Source organism: Scardinius erythrophthalmus (assembly GCF_964197995.2).
Source record: "Scardinius erythrophthalmus genome assembly, chromosome: 20".
NCBI classification, from domain to species: Eukaryota; Metazoa; Chordata; class Actinopteri; order Cypriniformes; family Leuciscidae; genus Scardinius; species Scardinius erythrophthalmus.
In genome coordinates, this window is record NC_138240.1 from 6,803,685 (window position 1) to 6,821,712 (window position 18,028).

At 36.7% G+C, this 18,028-nt stretch overlaps 2 protein-coding genes across 4 annotated transcripts in view; both read right to left on the minus strand.

Moving 5' to 3' along the window:
• Window positions 1-7,569, minus strand: anapc7 (anaphase promoting complex subunit 7). Its single transcript, XM_081349928.1, has 11 exons — window positions 7,366-7,569; window positions 6,665-6,854; window positions 5,648-5,767; window positions 5,210-5,321; window positions 4,964-5,117; window positions 4,133-4,275; window positions 3,935-4,052; window positions 3,160-3,356; window positions 1,961-2,185; window positions 1,406-1,556; window positions 1-1,331 (listed from the first exon to the last, which is right to left on the minus strand). The coding sequence occupies exons 1-11, from the start codon at window positions 7,464-7,466 to the stop codon at window positions 1,142-1,144; spliced, it is 1,701 nt and encodes a 566-aa protein (XP_081206054.1). The 5' UTR covers window positions 7,467-7,569; the 3' UTR covers window positions 1-1,141.
• A 417-nt stretch (window positions 7,570-7,986) lies between these two features.
• Window positions 7,987-18,028, minus strand: part of rapgef1a (Rap guanine nucleotide exchange factor (GEF) 1a) — a 30,216-nt gene continuing 20,174 nt past the window's right edge. Inside the window, exons 11-24 of one of the 3 annotated variants that reach the window (XM_081348243.1) lie at window positions 16,382-16,474; window positions 14,333-14,409; window positions 14,059-14,164; window positions 13,407-13,482; window positions 12,894-12,978; window positions 12,721-12,813; window positions 12,248-12,433; window positions 12,082-12,166; window positions 11,910-12,004; window positions 10,967-11,045; window positions 10,749-10,850; window positions 10,571-10,668; window positions 10,025-10,153; window positions 7,987-9,792 (exon numbers count right to left, since the gene is read on the minus strand). In XM_081348243.1, the coding sequence (XP_081204369.1) occupies window positions 9,642-9,792; window positions 10,025-10,153; window positions 10,571-10,668; window positions 10,749-10,850; window positions 10,967-11,045; window positions 11,910-12,004; window positions 12,082-12,166; window positions 12,248-12,433; window positions 12,721-12,813; window positions 12,894-12,978; window positions 13,407-13,482; window positions 14,059-14,164; window positions 14,333-14,409; window positions 16,382-16,474 (1,455 nt within the window). In that variant the 3' untranslated portion in view covers window positions 7,987-9,641. Of the gene's footprint in view, window positions 9,793-10,024; window positions 10,154-10,570; window positions 10,669-10,748; window positions 10,851-10,966; window positions 11,046-11,909; window positions 12,005-12,081; window positions 12,167-12,247; window positions 12,434-12,720; window positions 12,814-12,889; window positions 12,979-13,406; window positions 13,483-14,058; window positions 14,165-14,332; window positions 14,410-16,381; window positions 16,475-18,028 lie in introns of all 3 variants that reach the window. The other 2 variants (XM_081348244.1, XM_081348245.1) reach the window with 2 other exon arrangements.

Genomic DNA, 18,028 nt, shown 5'->3' on the forward strand with positions numbered 1-18,028 from the left:
CTGCTGTTTCTTTGCACCGTCAACGGTGGATTTATTTTGTATTAGTAAAAGTTATATTCTATTTACTAAAATTGAACACATCACATTTTTTCATGCCATGATTTTAATTTCAAAACATTTAAAAAATAGTCTTATTTACACAATATAGAAACATTAAGACAAAAACACTGCAAAAAAAAAAAAACACACATAAGGCTACAGAAATTGAATTTATGATTGCCTCGCTTTTATATGCTCTGGTAAATTTCACAAAACTTGTCAAGAAAAGTCTGGGTTAAAATTCACCCCAAAACCAAAAGGAAAAGAACTGCATAAAATAAACCAAAAACTACTTTTGTGCTGATAAAATGATCATTAAAGATATCACTGCACTATTGTAATGGAAGAAACATTGAGAATGAGCAGTAAACCATGTAAAATGACATTGCACTAATGAAAAATGGGGTGACATTTTTAAATCGTCTCAAATTATGTATAGGGTTAATTTTCTACCCCAAAATAAAAAGTTTTTTTTAATGTTGGTTTAAAATATGACTTGGACATGATTTCATGACATTCACCAGATTAGGGGAAAAAAACCACAGGATTATCTACACGTCCTTGGGAAAGGACTTTTTTTTTTGTGTGTGGTTCATTTCCTGAGGCATTTTCATCAGAAGCAATCATCACTTTTACTGGTGCTGGAACCAAAAAAGGCTTGAAAGAGCATGGAAAATATATACAGATTTGACACATTTATTAATACAGTGGGGCCAGCAGCAGCTGACTAGTTCTGTACAACCAATAAAACAGAAGCATGATGTTTAATTAATGTTAATAAATTCTTAGAAAATAATATTGTGTATTTAGACAAATGCCAGCAGCATTTGATCGCGAAATATGATCACCCATTCCTTTGTCGTAATGTTGGTGTTGATTAGTTTAGTTGTGCTGTATTCTCATCTGAGACCAGTCATACACTGACAACAGTTTTTTTCTGAAAATTAATCTCTTGATATGACAAAAAAAACGGATTATGTCTGTGACTCACCACCAGGGGGCAGCAGTGAACTCTCTGTTCAAACACATCAAAATGCAAAAGTGTGGATGTTTTCTTAGAAGTCTGAAGTGCTCAAGCTCTTAAGAGTCTCTTAGTTGAGGGTCACTGCATGCCGAACCACTGTTCCTGATCGGCCCACTGCGCCGCCTCGCTGTCGCTGCCCTCCAGGTCTCCCTCCTCCCCGCTGCCCTCCATATCGTCCCCGTCCAGCTCCACCGTGGCGTCCGTGGGACTTTCCTCCTTCTCCATCTTCTGCATGCCCTCCAGAGACTTCTGGTCGTTTGGATCGAGGCTACGGAGGAGGAATAGAACGATCAGTTCAGCTAGAGTTTCAGGTTAAGTACAGTAGAGAGGAAATGACGCTACCTTAGCGCTATACTGTACTGGTCCATGGCCTCCTGATAGTCATTAACAGCTACGAGAAAATCTCCCAGCATTCTGTGCAGCACGCAGTCGCTCTGATTGGCTAAAGTGTTTCGTAAAAGTGCTATTCCTTCCTCATACTTCTGTTCTCGACCTGTAAAGAAAACGAAGTAGGTGTTACATAGCAATACACCAATATATCAGCTATCAATAATTTAGAATTAATGTTAATAATATTAGATAAAAATAATAATAAAAAAAAAATATATATATATATATATATATATATATATATATATATATATTTTATATATATATATATATATTAAAAAAATTTCTATCAATTATATAATTCATTATTTAGTGTATATATATATATATACTAATAAAATAATGAATTATATAATTGATAGAAAAATAATAGATAAAAACTATTTAAGAAGAAATAGAAAAATAATTAAATAATAATAAATACAAAATAAATAAATAATCAATAAAGAGAAAATGATAATGATAAGTAAATCAAAATAAAAGAAGTTCTTATGAGCATAGACGTACTGAGGAGCTCTGCTTTCTTCACGACAGCTTTGATATAGTCGGGCCGCTGAGCGAGGGCTTTGTCCAGCAGAGTCTTGGCCTTCTCCTGGGTCATGGGATCTTCCAGACACACTGTGGCCAGGATGGTGAGAGTTTGGGCGTTCGCTCCCAGCGTCTTGTAAATATTGTTAGCCATTCCCATAGCCTCCCGGATACCATTAGACGCAAGGTAGCAGTCAATCAGACCTGAAAACATGGGCAAAAAAACACTAACCTTTATACAACATTCAAAAATAGGACAGACCAAATCAAAAAACACAACAGAGTAACTCACAGAGATTCAGCAAATAAATAGGTCAAGTATCTGAAATCTTTCATCAAAGTCTGCATGCTTGAGCTTCTGTTTACCACAACTGATGTGCGAGTTGATGAATGTTTATATGTGAATAAGTTAAAGACTTTATTTTCCAGCAGAAGATTAAAAGCTTAAATTCAGTCTGTTCATCGTTTATAGTGATTGTGTCTCTTCAGAAAATTTGGACTAAACTGTTTAATTCATATGGATTAGTTTTACGATCTCTTTATGAACTTTGTGTCAAAGTGTCAGTTGTGTAGCTGTCACTGGAGGGACAGAAAGCTCTCAGATTACATCAAAAAAGATCTTCATTTGTGTCCCGAAGATGAACAAAAGTCTGATGGGTTTGGAACAACATGAGGGTGAGTAATTGATGACAGAGTTTTATTTTTAGGTAAACTATCTCTTTAAAGTCATGATGAAAAGGAAGCCGAGTGAAACTGATTATCAGAAAGGTTTTTTTGCGGATTAAAGAAGGGATCGGGGTTTAGGTGGCCTAAATGATTGGAAAAGTCCAGCATACGTCACCAGAGAGAAATCATTTCACTGGAGGATCAAGTTGGGATATTTTGATTGAAATCAGCAAGGTTGAAAAAAATATATATAAAAACTGCATAATGACTTGTTCACAACAAGATCAATAACACGCATTTAGAGAACAGAAAGGGTCATTTCTGTTTTGACTTTAAAGCAAGATAAAATGCTCTCAGAGAACTAGCTTCTCTTAATTCATCCCCTTTAAAGCATCGCCACCAAAAATATAACAAAAATGGAAAATAATTGAGCTAGCTAACTAAACGACTTGTAGGTTGACAACTTAGTGGAGCATGCGGACGCATCCCTATTATCATGAGATGTTTCTTGCCTTCGTAGCAGTCCAGGCGACAGGGCGCCAGTCTCATGGCTTCTCTGAAGTGTATGATGGCTTCCTGCACTCGGCCCATGTTTCGCAGAGCAACGCCCTTCAGGAGGAGCGCCTGCACACTGTTGCTGTTCAGCTGGATGGCTTTAGCTCCCAGATAGAGGGCGCGAGAGTAGCGCTTGCTGTAGAAACTGTGACATCTGAGGAAAACAACAATTTTTAAAACGTTTTGAGCATCTTCTTAATCTGAAGAAGTTTCAGACACATTAGGGCTTTTCACACTGCGCTTAACCCCGGGTTATCGTCGGTCTGAAACCCACTTTTAACCCTGGGTAAAGGAGCGTTTCACACATTCAAAGTTCTGTCATGAAACTGTTCAGTCTAATAGGTCTTTAACTCAATCTGCTTGTAATCACATCATCCTCTATAGGGCACTGCTGATTGGTTCCTGCTGTATCAGTAGCCAATGAGCTCGCTGCTCAACCCTCTGTACTGTCAGCAATACATAATATGAGGATGTGCTATTCTAGAACCTTTATGCAAACGGGTCACATGCTGCGTTCGTCCAATGAATGAAACTAACACTGCAAATATGCGAGGGTTTAGGAATGTACAGTGTGAAATGGCGGTTTATGAATACCCAGGATTAATTGTTAACCCCGGGTAAATTATGAGCAATGTGAAACGTGAAGTAAGATAACCCAGGATTCTTCCTATCTAGGGTTTAGAATGAGTATTTCAAGTGTTATAAGCCCTATTAGGAGAAGGTCAAACTCACCCAGATATGACCCAGGGCTCTGCATGCTGGTCAGAGATGTTGAACAGCCGTCCTCCGAGAACCTCCACATCTTCTAGATGACCCTCCCTGGCCATAAGATAGCCGTATACATCCATACCTACAAAACAGCATGATGATACTTTCATTCAAACCAACAAGAATCATCAGGCAATACAACTGTTGGTGAATGCCACATACCTTTGATCAGGTAAGGGTCAAGCATCTGCGCCTGCTCAAACTTCAAGATGGAGTTCTTGGTGTCTCCAGCCCTGAAGTACACGTCCGCCAGGGTCACTAAAAGATCCACGTTATCCCTCAAGAGCGACTTCTTCTCCAAAGAGCTGTGAGGAGAGACGTACAAGTCAATAGTAACTGTGACAGGAAAGATACCTCAAATTGTACAGAGGTGGGCTATTACTTTCTAAACATTTTCACATGGAAAAATTAAAAATCAACATATAATATAATATAATATAATATAATATAATATAATATAATATAATATAATATAATACAATAATTGTTATAAACTAAAACTAATAAAAATCATCTTGGTTAATTGAAATAAAACTGAAATCTTAAAATTGAATGAAAATAAAAAATTGTACTCTGGTAACTAACTGAAATAAAACGTATTAAAACTACAAAAAAATATATTATATATACATATATATATATATATATATATATATATATATATATATATTTTTTTTTTTTTTTAATGATAAAAATGAGAAACAAACTAAAATTTTAAAAATAAAAGTCAACTCAAATATATTAATAAACAATAATAACAGTGAATATAATGATTGACTGATTGATGACAGTGGTGGCTAATAACAAGTCACACAAAACTATTTATTATATTTAAAAAATGTAATAAATAAAATAAATAAAATAAATATATAAAACATTTATGCAAAGAGATTCTACAAAAAATGTCCGAGCAACAGCTAAGCAATCTGCTTTACTGAAATTGTGGATTTAATCATGAAAAGCCTATTTTCATTCACAGTGTCAAATCTTCACCAGATAGTGTTGATCGCTCTCTGATTGTCCCCTCCATGTATGAAAGCATGTGCTTTAATCCAGACAGACAGCCAATCAAGATTGGGGATGCTCTGAATCACGTCCATCGTCATGGAAGCGACCTCTACCCCCTTCACCGACAGAGACAGAAGCCCTGCAGTGGATCACACAGGAGGATGCTTTAATGTTGCGCTCACAGTGAACTTGAAAGACAGAGAAAGGACAAGATGCTGTATTCTTACTGACCAATAATGGCATCAAGAGCCAGAGGACACTGTCTCAACACTTCCTTGTAGCTCGTGACGGCTGAACGTTCCTGACCGGCCTTTCTGTAAAGATTCGCCAGCATCATGTTGATCTGTAATTAAAACACATACAGTTAAATACAGTTTCTTTTCTCTTAGGAATTGTAGAGGTTATACAAAAGATTGTTTTTGTTTGTTATTTTGGCCTTTTGGAAATAAACCATGTTATTTTTGATATCTCTCTGGTGGTGAGACTCATTCCTTTTCCTGTTACAGCTGACCCCTAGTGGTCATAACAAAAATTGGGGGCTCGTCCGGGATACAGTTAAACAATGTGCTCTTTTATTTTATTTAATTTTTTAGATGTTAATGATAATGTTAGCTTGTCAGATTCACACACATAGAATTGTAAAGTAAATAACCGAGTGTGAAAACACACCTTTGGCGTTCTCTGGCGTGAAGGGATCCCATCCAGCACTGATATGGCATCTTTATCCAGCTTCAGAATAGTGTAACACTCAGCGATTTTATATTTCACTTCGATCTCTGACGGCAAGTTCTGCAGTTAATCAACACAGAGCTGGTTAACTAGAATAAAACTTCATTTAAACAGATATAAACATTATTACAAAAACCATGATAAACATAATTTCCACAGCAAATACACTTATTTTCAACTTTCTTTTCATTAAAAAAATCTTGAAAATAATATCACGATTTATTATCTGAAGGATCATGTGACACTGAGGACTGGAGTAATGATGCTGAAAATCTCAATCAAATAATAAAATGTAACAATATTTCACAATATCATGTTTTACTGTGTATTTAAAAAAAAAATCAAATTAAAGCAGCCTTGGTGAGCATAATAGACTTCTGTCAAAAACATTTAATCTTACTGACACCAAACTTTTGAACGGAAGTTTAAAGGGAAAAAATGAAAACTTTAAAATGAAAATTCGGTCATCATATACTCACCCTCATGTTGTTTCAATCCTTTATGAATTTCTTTCTTCTGCTGAACAGAAAGGAATATATTTATAAGAATATCAGTAACCAGACAGTTTCTGGTCTCATTGACTTCCATAGTATATTTTTTTTCCTACTATGGAAGTCAATGAGACCAGAAACTGTCTGGTTACTAACATTCTTCTAAATATCTTCCTTTCTGTTCAGCAGAAGAAAGAAATTCATACAGGTTTAAAACAACATGAGGGTGAGCATATGATGACAGAATATTCATTTTAAAGTGGAGTATCCCTTTAATATACACGCTTTACTACTTGTTACAGAACGAAATGAATGAACATCAGAAGGTATGTTGTTGACAGATCAAATCCATATCATGTCTCATGTAATTGCCCAATCAGCCATGTCACGCAATGTTACATTTACCTCAGAAAAGCCATTCAGTGACCAAAAATGTCCGTATGGTGTTAAACTTGGTGGAGCTCACCTGCGCCTGCACTGCAGATGTCGTGCCGCCTGTGCTGGAGGGACGGACTTTAGATGTTTTGCTGAGCACTTTCTTCTGCTGTAAAGCCATGTTGTACTTACAGGCTGCGTTCCTGTACTCTTTATCATGGAAGATGGCATCGGCATGATACACCAGCAGCTGGTACTTCTGAGATGGTGAGAACAGCTCCCTGAAAGAGAGAAACACACACTTCTATGGATTTGGCTTAGTCTCTTGAAACTGTATTTCAGTGAGACATTGACAACTTGATTTTATCAATGGGGAAATGGCTGTTAAATGAAAAAACAAGACATGGGTTATTGTACCAAGACAATAAAAATGGCTTTTGCCAAAATAACATCGTGGTATCTATTAAAAAGATATTTAAAAAATGACAAAAATTTCTTGAGGTTTCTTACACAGTTATAAATATGTATTATAGTACATGCGCCAAAACTATGGTAACGTTAGCTATCGAAATGACAGCAGTAACTAAAGTATTTTGGGAAAACTTGTTACATCGTACTACTGTCTTAAATAATGCTTTAACACTTTATTTTTTACTTCGTATGAGCTTGTTTCTGCATACTGCGCATCTAATATAATAAAACGTTACATTTTCAAGGCATTATTGGGCAGACACACACTTCACATCAGACAGCTTCCAGATCTGTTTACATCCTAAAGCTGAAGCTACTCACGGGTTGTTGGTGCTCATGGTCAGGAGTAAACTACTGATGATCCGGACATTAGAGTGCAGTCCGGCCGCTGCCATATCCCGCACATGATCGATCACATTCATCTTCAATCGGTTATCTTTCGATCTGGTAGAAAAATTCTAGTTAATAGATGCGCAGCAACAAAGCGGAAGATGCAGCAGTTCTGAAGAGAAGAGTTTTTTAAACGGAAGGAAATGATGCGATTTCAAAATAAAAGTCCGAGGGGAAAATTTTTCGCCAAACTAAAAGTCTCCGGAGTCCGAACTTGACAAATGTTGTTGTTTACAATGATCTTCTCTCTGAAAGAGACAGATTTAAACACTGTTAATTAAATTTTTTGCGGGGGATTTAAAAATAAAGAAAAAGTATTTGCTTTCTAAATAATGATAGGAAATAATATTAATTGTGTTTCATTTACGAAACACAGTACGATACAAAAAAATCTGCATTAAGTAAAAAAAAAAAAAAAGAAGAGTGATTTTTCCTTGCACGTTAGAGAATAGTTTGACCTTTTGTTTGTTACATCTTTCTATGGACCCAATTGAAAATCACTAATGCGTTTTTTAAAATAAAATTTTGTTTACATATATGACAAATTCACTTAAACATAGCTTATCTTTATTCACGCACAGATTTTAATGACTGTCACAGCTTTTTTTTTTTATTCTATGCTGTCCCCTAACCAGAACGACTGGGTCCCACACACACACTCACACACAGACAGCAAAGACATTGATGATATGTATATTATTTTTACCAGGTTTCACAGGGTTATGAGTACATAGGTACATGTCAGTTGTATTTTATATGCAACTGAATCATCATCATCATCATCATCATGTTCAAACAGTGTGATTGTGGTCTGGGGTCTTTGGAACTTTGAAACCAACTCCAGTCCAATTTGCAGGTAAGAACAGGTTCCCCCCGAAAGCGTTGTTGAAGGGGTTCAGGCTCATATGCATGTCCACTTAAAAACTGTTACCTAACAGCTTTTAATCTTCGTTTCCCACAATCAACTTCAAAGTGCACATTTGATCACATCTCACAACAACAGAGTAAATATCTCTGCAAAATGTAAAATCCTTTTAAAAAACAAAAGGAAAACTGCATTATATAAAATAAAATCACATTGACACCACTTCATGAACAGCTTCAAGCACTTGATAGTAGGTCTTTGATCACGGCGATGGCTCTCGGAGATCTACAGAAATATGGTTATTTTGTACCGTACTGGTGTGCAAAGTGAAAAATATTTAAATGTACCAGACATACAGCTGTAACATAACTCCTAAAATCTTTCTTGCAACAACCACACTGGCAAATAATGGCTTCCTTTGCAAGTGATCTTGTAATACAAAGCATATCGTTAATCCACGCACATACATTTACAAATAAATAACAGGCAGGTTAAACAAAACAATGAGTTTCCCTGATTATTAGCAATTAATTGTAATTGGAAGACAACTGACTTGAAATAGGCCTCAAATTACTGTAATGAGATGTATGAATTTAATATAAACATAATCTGTCGATGTAGTTATTTGAACTCGATGTACGTTAAAACTGGCATGCTCCTGTTTGAGGAATTTTAGTGAGTTCAGTGAACTCAGAACTTAAGTCCAAAAAAGCTTTAAAGCAGATACTGTTAATCTTGCAGAATAAGCAACAAAATCCTAATAGTGCTATTAATAACTCTGGCTGTGTCCTCATCGTGACCTATTATCATGCATGCTTAAAGCTGTTCAATCCAGCAGCTAAACGTACAGCAATCCCCCTAAACCTAAAGAGTCTCTATGTGCATTTGTTACATACAAAATAAATAAATAAAAATATCAGTCTTCAAGGAACTTCAACACCCAAAGTGCCCGTTGAGGCATCATGGTATTAGTTTGCAGTTGGAGTCGCAGTTGTTTGTCCAGATTGCACCGCAAACATCCAGATGGGGAGACCGAACGGAATATCTCCGTAAATCCCAGGTTACGACCGCAAACCCCGTAATCTCATGTATCAAGAGTCATGTTTTCCGTCTTTGCGCTCGGCACTGATCCACAGTTCAAATTTACACACAGGTTCAGACGCAGTGCAATTACAAAATAAAATCTAATCATTTAAAAAAAAGGTTTATGTAAACTGTAACAGAAATACAGTATCGTTTTCAGTCTCGTAGCTGCCATTACAGTAACTTCTGATTGCTGTGTCTTGCAACTTCGGAGGAGGGTGGCTTTTAAAGGAGCAGTTTGTTCGTCTAGTCGAGCGAGCTATGTCTTTTCCTCTCGTTCTGTTTTCCGGCGAGTGATGTTGCGAGGCTTGATCTTCAAAGAAAGCTCCCACAATGCCTCCTCAGCTAGATGGTCACTGAAGTCGTTGAAGAAGGAGACGATGTCGTCGTTGTGTTTGAGGTCATAGTGCCTGGAAGAAAGAGAAGTACGAGTCACACAAACTATTTTCTATCCAATCTTAATTAGGAGACATCTATTTCTGTAGGTTAACGCCAAGAACCAATAATGCCATAGCAAAGTTTTTCACGATCCAATACAGTTCCAATAGATTTTTTACTTGATGTGTTGAATATTTTGTTTTCACTCTGATTATGGAAGTTAAATGGATTGCGAATGATGCTTCATATTGTCCAAGTACTCACACTTGCTGGAAGCGCCTCATAGTGTCCAGGATATTGAACTGCTGCCAGCGTTTGGAAAAGTTTATCTTTCCATTAATGAGGTCTGGATTCCCAAGATGCACAAACGTTAAGTCCTGGAGAATGAGACCTCTGCATTTTGTGAAAAAATAGGGAAGTTATACACAAAATATGACATTTGAATTACAATAAAAATGCGTATCTTTTCTTTAAAGTCAACAATTCTTGTTTTTATGGAATATTGCAGTATTTATTATAAATGATTTATCTGTGCACATCATTATTTAAAAAGAAATTCATGTGTCTCATAATCTTTAATCAAAATAACTTCTTATCCCTCTTGCAGCGACATATTTACTGTCTCTCATGAGACTGACCAATAGCAAACCACGACCATCCAATGAATTTCCGATGGACAAAATCAAGTACCGCCCTACATTTTTTCTTGTTTGAGAAGCAATTTTACATGGACATACATCAAAATAAGGAACGAAAAGCCTATCGCAACTTCCATTTCATGGCAACTATGAATGCTTAACATGTCCTTACAGATACGGTATGCATGGAGGCTCCACATCCGCCAAAGCTGCTCTGTACGCCCGGAAGGAGGAGGAACTGTCAATTAAAGTGCAATATTCCTCCAAACCCTGTAAAGATAACATAAGGTACTATGACGATCGGCTGACAACCAAAATAAAAGAGACAGGGATGCATAGATGTGATTTACCTCTGACGTTTGCTTCTGCCATTCCAGTCTTCTGATTGGCGCTGAATCCAACGCTGATAATATTGCCAAGTAGGAGTTGAAGTTATTGAGTTTTCTTAAGTGCTAGAATACAAAGGGACATGGGTTAAAGTTATTTTGTAATAGAAATCAAGCCAATAAATCATTGATTTCAATTTGAAAGAATTTAGTTTAGAGGAAGAATTTAAATTAGTTTGTACCTTCATAATTTTGATGAACTTTAGAAGAAGTTTTTCCCGATCCTGGGCTTTCTCCTGCTGTATTATTAAGGACCGAACCCTTAAAAAAGAGAGGTAAAAATACATATAATGCACTGTATACTCATTAAAACATCCATACATGTTTCCATTTTTCTCTCCATCAACATAAGATTTTAGGTAGAAACTTATATTAATCAATCAAGAAATCATGTACATTTAGGTAAGTGTTCACCATTTATTTTTCACCACTTTAATCGCCTTCACTAGTTTATTTTAAATGGTCCTGCGGTGACCAATTCATTTTTTGACAAACAAATATATATATGTATATGTAAATAGTGTCTAAATGGGCAGTTCTCGCAGATTAAGCTGTAATATGGACCAAACTTAACACTGTAAGCCAAAAGACTATTTTTCTCTTAGGCTGCACACTGTTAGTTGACAATCACATTTACTTATAGGTGTGAGTCTCGAAATGTCCCGTTCACACAGCAACTTACAGTAACGTCTACGGTCTGTATGAATGTACAACGGGAGTCAAGTCCGTACTCTCTTACCAGTAACCACAATGACCCAAGTAATTTCAAGGATGGAGACATCCATAACCATACCCTGGTAATCCAGAGTTCTCGTGAGAGCACAAGTTGAATTTGCTCAGCGAGCAAGAGGAGCAGCTCCGGTGGAGAACTGGGGATCTAAAACCTTCAGATGACGCAGCTAAAATCACTGTCGTTGTAAGTTACCAAAACCACACGTGAAAACCCGTAACACACAATAGACACGTGTTTGTGAAGCGCAGAGCAGGTCTCTGCTTCGGTTGTCACTCCCGTAGATAACTGAACTGCATGTGAACATAACCGGACTCAATCGTATACTTTTGCTGTGTGAACGTGGCCTTAAACGTTGATGGTTTCATGCTAGCTTGAGAATCAAAACATCATACCAGTATGACATGTTGTTGAAGTGCTCTGTAAACTGGGTCAGATTGGGGCTTTTTTCCTCATTCTGTTCCTTTGCCCAAAGTAACACCTCTGGGATCTGCAGACAGACATAAAAAAAACGTGTTGGAAAACTCTCGGTAGGAAGTGTGATGAATGATATTAGAGAAGCTGTACCTCTATCTTATAAAACAGCTCCGCATCAAGGAGAGTCAGCTGGTCTGCGATCTCATGACTACGGAAGTCATGCAGAGTGCCGGGCCTGGTAATAAATAGTCAAAATCGATTAAATTCAAGATTTTTCAAAGAAACGCTGAAAGACCATGATTTAGGGGAGCATTACCTGGCAGCCACACCTCGCGCAGCCAGTGTTTTGAGGGAATTAGTGTACTGCAGAAACTTCTTCTGTTGGACTTTATCTAGGATGTTCTTGCGCAGAACCCGTGCCAGGGTGAGCTCTCCGTTACACAACAGACTGAACACAAGCTCCATGAGCTGCTTCAAGATGTCTTCTGTCAGCTCCACCAAACTGAAGACACACAAAAAAGGGTCTTTATTCAAATAATGATTCATAAGCAACATCAACCCTTTCATAAGTCACTAGCAACATGAAACAGTAAATCACTACTAGCTTGTGGGGCACAATATATTAGAAATCTTTTAAACATTTGATTTATGTATTTAGACATCACATTGGCCTACAAATAAATAGTGTGGAGTAACTGCATCAGTGCCTTCAGATATTTATATAATGTGGCCCCTCAATTGTGTTTGTAAAGTGTGTATCTGATGTCCCATAATTGAGTTCCAGCTCACCAAAGCTCGTCCACCACGCGCACCAGCACGAAGAAGGTGTTTTTACTAGATCGTTGTTTGATGATATCAGAGCTGAGAGAAAATCTGGTATATGTGTTCAGAGTTAAGGTTAATAAGAATAAAAAGGGTAGGAATGCAAAGATTTAAAGATTTACCACCGTCAGAAAGGATATCTATAGCGGAGCTTTTTAATGAGGTCCTCCGGGGTTAGAAATGTTCGGTATGTGGTCAAGAAAGCTTCACAGTATAAAACTCGATCTACAAAAGAGAACATAAGATACATTTATATAATCATAATTATAGGTCAAGATTTGGGAATGTGAACTAGAGTTAATAAATATGAAAAATAAACTAGAGTAAAAACAGTAATAGTGTGAATATATTTTAAAATGTAATTTATTCATGTGATGGCAAAGCTGAATTCAGTTTTCAGTGTCACATGATCCTTCAGAAATCATTCTAATATGAAGAAACAGTTCTTATCAATTGAAAACGGTTGTGCTGCTCAAAATTTTTATGGAAACTGGGATACTTTTTTTTTCAAGAATCTTTTGTAACCCAAAACTTTTGAACAGCAATTAAAAAGCTACATTTTGAATCCTCTAGTTTAACATATTTGCTGTTGTATAAATAAATATTGAACACAAAATAACTGACTCCCCCAGATTAAAAGGGATTACTCTTACCTTTGCGATCTGTTTCGGTGGCATGAACTAATAAAATATCGCCTGATCCAGCTCTGACATCAGGGCCGTCATCGTTCTGATAAAAACAGATTAGGATTATGCGGTTTTCAACAAGCAGGTCAAAGTTAGAGCTTTTCATGTAATCATCTCCTAAATGTAACTTCTTGGAGGGATGTGCAAAATAATATTTTCAAAATCTACTAGTCAGTGGCTCAGTGACCAGTTGGAAGCCCTATATAATTAGGGTCAACTGACCCCAATTAGAAACATGTTGAGATGTCTGGATGTTTCATTTCAAGGCATGTTCTTGTGTTCAAAGACAAACTGGAACAAGATAAAGCAAGCCAGCTCATTAGAGTCATACATTTCCTGTCTTATGAGTATGAGTAGTTCGCTTATTAACTTATTATCTTATGTATTCTTTCAGGGGATGCTCTCTGCAGTAGGTCTGACCTCACAGTATTTCACATGCACTTCAATGCTGGGGTTCACCACAGCGGCACTGCAGAGGCTTTGAGTCATAGGCAGAGGGCAGCAGAGCACACTAATACTCAACTATCATTACAACCAATGTAAATCAAGTGATAAACCTCTAAAACTTGGCATTTCTGTACACATGCAGTAGATGCAACACCTTATACATAAGTTTTACCTCTTGCTTTAGTGTTAAGCGAGACATGATCTCATCATGGTCTATCAGGGAGAGCTCGTCCACCTCTTCTGAGGTCAACTCTGAGTCTAAACACTTCTGCTTCCAGCTGTGGATGAGAGGATGGATAGGTAATCAAAAAGTCCAAAACATGGAAGGCAATTGCATTTTCATAATGGGAGACAAAAACGTCTGAAATTGTTTCAAAAGATGAACAACTAAAGAGAGGATACAAGGTTTTGAGCGGAAGATTTCCTTTAAAGCAAATGAACGTTACCCCTCTCTGTCGGCCGGATCTTTACTGTTTTCTGACTCTGAGTCCTGGAGTGAGTCCTCAGCACCACAAGAAGAGTCCTGGGAATGGCAGAAAAAATAATTCAAGGCCTATCACTGCATCCATACAACGGGGTGAAAAACGAGAGATCTTAATAAGATGCAAAATAGAGAGAAGAGCACAAGGTGATAGTTCTGAATTTCACAAAACATTTAACACAAGATTGGGGCATACTGATGACACATTACAATATAGTGAAGTCACTATCACTCAATAACTGTATACACTACTGAATTTTTTTAATGTCGTATGCTCACCAAGACTGCATTTATTTGATCAAAAATACATTAAAAACATTCTTATTTTAAAATATTATTACAATGTAAAATAACTTGTCTATTTGAAAACATTTTTAAAATGTAATTTATTCCTGTGATGGTAAAACTGAATTTTCAGCATTATTACTCCAGTCTTCAGTGTCACACGATCCTTCAGAGATCATTCTAATATGATGATTTGCTGCTCAAGAAACATTTATTATTATTATTACTGTTGAAAGCAGTTGTGCTTCTTAATATTTTTGTGGAAACTGTGATACTTTTTTCAGGATTCTTTGATGAATATACATTTTAAAAGAACAGCATTTATTTGAAATAGACATTTTCTGAAACAATGTAAAATACTTTACTGTCATTTTTGATCAACTTAATGCATCCTTGCTGAACACAAGTATTAATAATGTTTTTTTACATTACTGACCCAAAACATGTAAAATGTATATATATATAATATATATATATATATATATATATATATATATATATATATATATATATATATATATATATATATAAATACAGACATTTACATTTTACATGTTTTGGGTCAGTAATGTTAAAAAAATAAATGAATACTTGTGCATGTATATATATATATACACACATACATACACACATACATACATACATCACAATAAATATTTTTCAAAGCAGCTTTACAGAAAGTTTCTTACTACCCACAACATGCATGATGTGATTATCAAACATGAGGTTAGATAAATCATTTGTGCTTAGCTGTTAATTTATAATCAAACACAAATCATAACTGACAACTGAAGAAAATATACTTACAGTACTTGTGACTTTACATCACATTTTTTATTTTTACATATTAGATATGTATATTCTGTAGAAAAAATATCCACATGTGCAAGCACCAAAATATTGCACTGCAATTACCTCTTGTTTCACCAATTAATGATTTTTTTCATTAATCATTAATGGGGGGTTGGGGGGGAGGGGGGTTGTTTGTACACAATTCATTTAATTTATTCCCATTTTCAAAGAATGTTGAAAATGTGGTGCTAATAGCTTTGGTGTAAAAATGTAAAATGTTTACATATTCTCTGTTTTTTTAAAGTCATGCCATATTTCAAGGCCAATGTCAAATTACATATCGCAGAAATGTAATGTTTATGTAATGTAATGTAAAACTCGGCTTTCTGTAACATTGGGCGTCCTACTTCAGAATGAATCTGATGATTTGTCTGCTTAAATTGCAGGTTTTATTTTTGAAAAGCACACAATCATCAAATCAACAATTCCTCTTTTCAGTTCTTGAATTCTATCAGAGTAACTCGATTTCCCAACAATGTCTGCATACAAAGTCATCTAAAATCTACTGGCCTTTTTCTTTTTTTTTTGCTTCTTTTTTGTCCATACTGCATGCTAAATCCTGCACAGTCACAAAAAGACATTCTCTACATTTAAAATCTAGCAATATAGAGCAGAATTTTGAACCAATGAAATGTTACTGTAGGCAGGGCCACCCAAAACAGGGCGATATTGACAATCATGGCTGGTTAAGACAAACCTAGCTTAACATGCAAGAGATTTCTTGTCTGTTGCTTTTGGACACGTGTCTTGGCAGCAATAGTTATGCACAATTAACCAGTTGCATGATGCAAAGCCAAGCATTACAGTCACAAACAGCACAAGCGCAGCATGAAGGAACCAGCATGTCGGCTGCAACCGCCGACATGCTGTTACTTACTCCATTGGAGAGAGTCACATCTCCATTGGCTTGGTTGGATGAATACAGATTGACGTATTCACCCTCCCCACCTTCATCATTAGCACTTTCGCTCTACAGGAAAACAAGAGGGAGGACAGCACAAGCATTGGCAGGCGTCAAGGTGAGTAAAGGTGTGGTTTGGAGCTGATGCTCACAAGGCTGAAGAACAGCTAAACTTTCAGAGGGAGCCGCTATTGTTTTGGTGGGCCTGAAATCAAAGGACACTTAGAAGCAAAGCAAGGTACTTGCATGACAGGTGCCTGGAAACTTGGCAAGAGGCTGTGCATTAGAGTGATATTACAATATGAAGTTGAAGACATCAAATGTTCAATATATGATCACATTTATTCATAACCATCACAATAAACAATTCTTCCACCAAATAATATCGTTTATAATGCTAACACAGTGTCTAAACTGGAAGCAAGCTACATTTATCATGCAATAAAACTCAATTGCTTCCATTATAATCCGCATTGCTGCCTATATATTACTATTATATTATTATAGCGTATTGACGTCAGACTCTTGAGCCGACAGCTTCATCAATTATGATGTGAGGCATCCAGTTTCTGCCACAACAAACTGCAGGCTTCCAGTGTTGAGTCCACTAGAGTACATATTTTCTCTAACAATTTTGTGTAGATTACAGTTTTATTTAGTGTGTTTTTGTTTAATTCAATTCCATTATTGCAGTAGTTACTCATTATTATGTTTTTGATATAGGCTAGTGGATTTGTATTATATATATGTAAGGGTTAATGCCCGACGAGGTGTCCATTATCAGGTTTTAATGGACGACGGCGAGGCGTGAAGCGGTTGCCTCCGCCGAAGTCCATTAAAACCTGATAATGGACACCTCGAAGGGCATTAACCCGCTTATACCATGGTTACTTACTTACGAAAGAAATATTTAATCAATTAATAATACTTTAATGTGTTTTAGAGTAAAAATTGTGAGGGTTTTTATTTATTAAGTCGAGCGCACTATTTAATATCTCCCGTATACAGGCGTTGCCAAGCAACGTGGCCATAGCGACCCGACCGCAGCAGTTGATCAGTGAGTTTTAGCCAGCGCAATCATTTAGAACTGTCATCAGGCAAATTGACGGGATGCCTTTCCTAGGTGTCCATTATCACTTTTTAACGGACACCCTGCAGCCAATCAGAATCGAGTATTCACCCAGACCATGGTATAAATATATATATAGTACAAAGAAATGGTACACAACCTTGAAACAGATCACCTATGTTCAATAGTCACTTTTCCAATAAGAGGTATTGAAAAGAGTTCCCTGTCATTCAGTAGAGGATCCAGCTCAGCAGACAACATCATAACAGGCAACTCAGTCACCTAACAGCTGGAAACCCATTGGGTCCCTGCGGGATGATGCGTGTTTAACCTCAGCTTTTACGCAGGTCACAGTTGCAGGACCCCCGTGTGGTACATGCCTTTGACTCTTTCGATCTTTAGATCACCGCCACTGAAGACTAGAGGCGTGGGGGAAATCACAGTACCCTAACGAGGCAGTGCCACCATTAATTGAGGCTCTGAACTATTCATTGCCTACAGGCTACAGCACCTGTGATTCATGTAAGCTATTATGAACATGTTTCCTCTTGTAG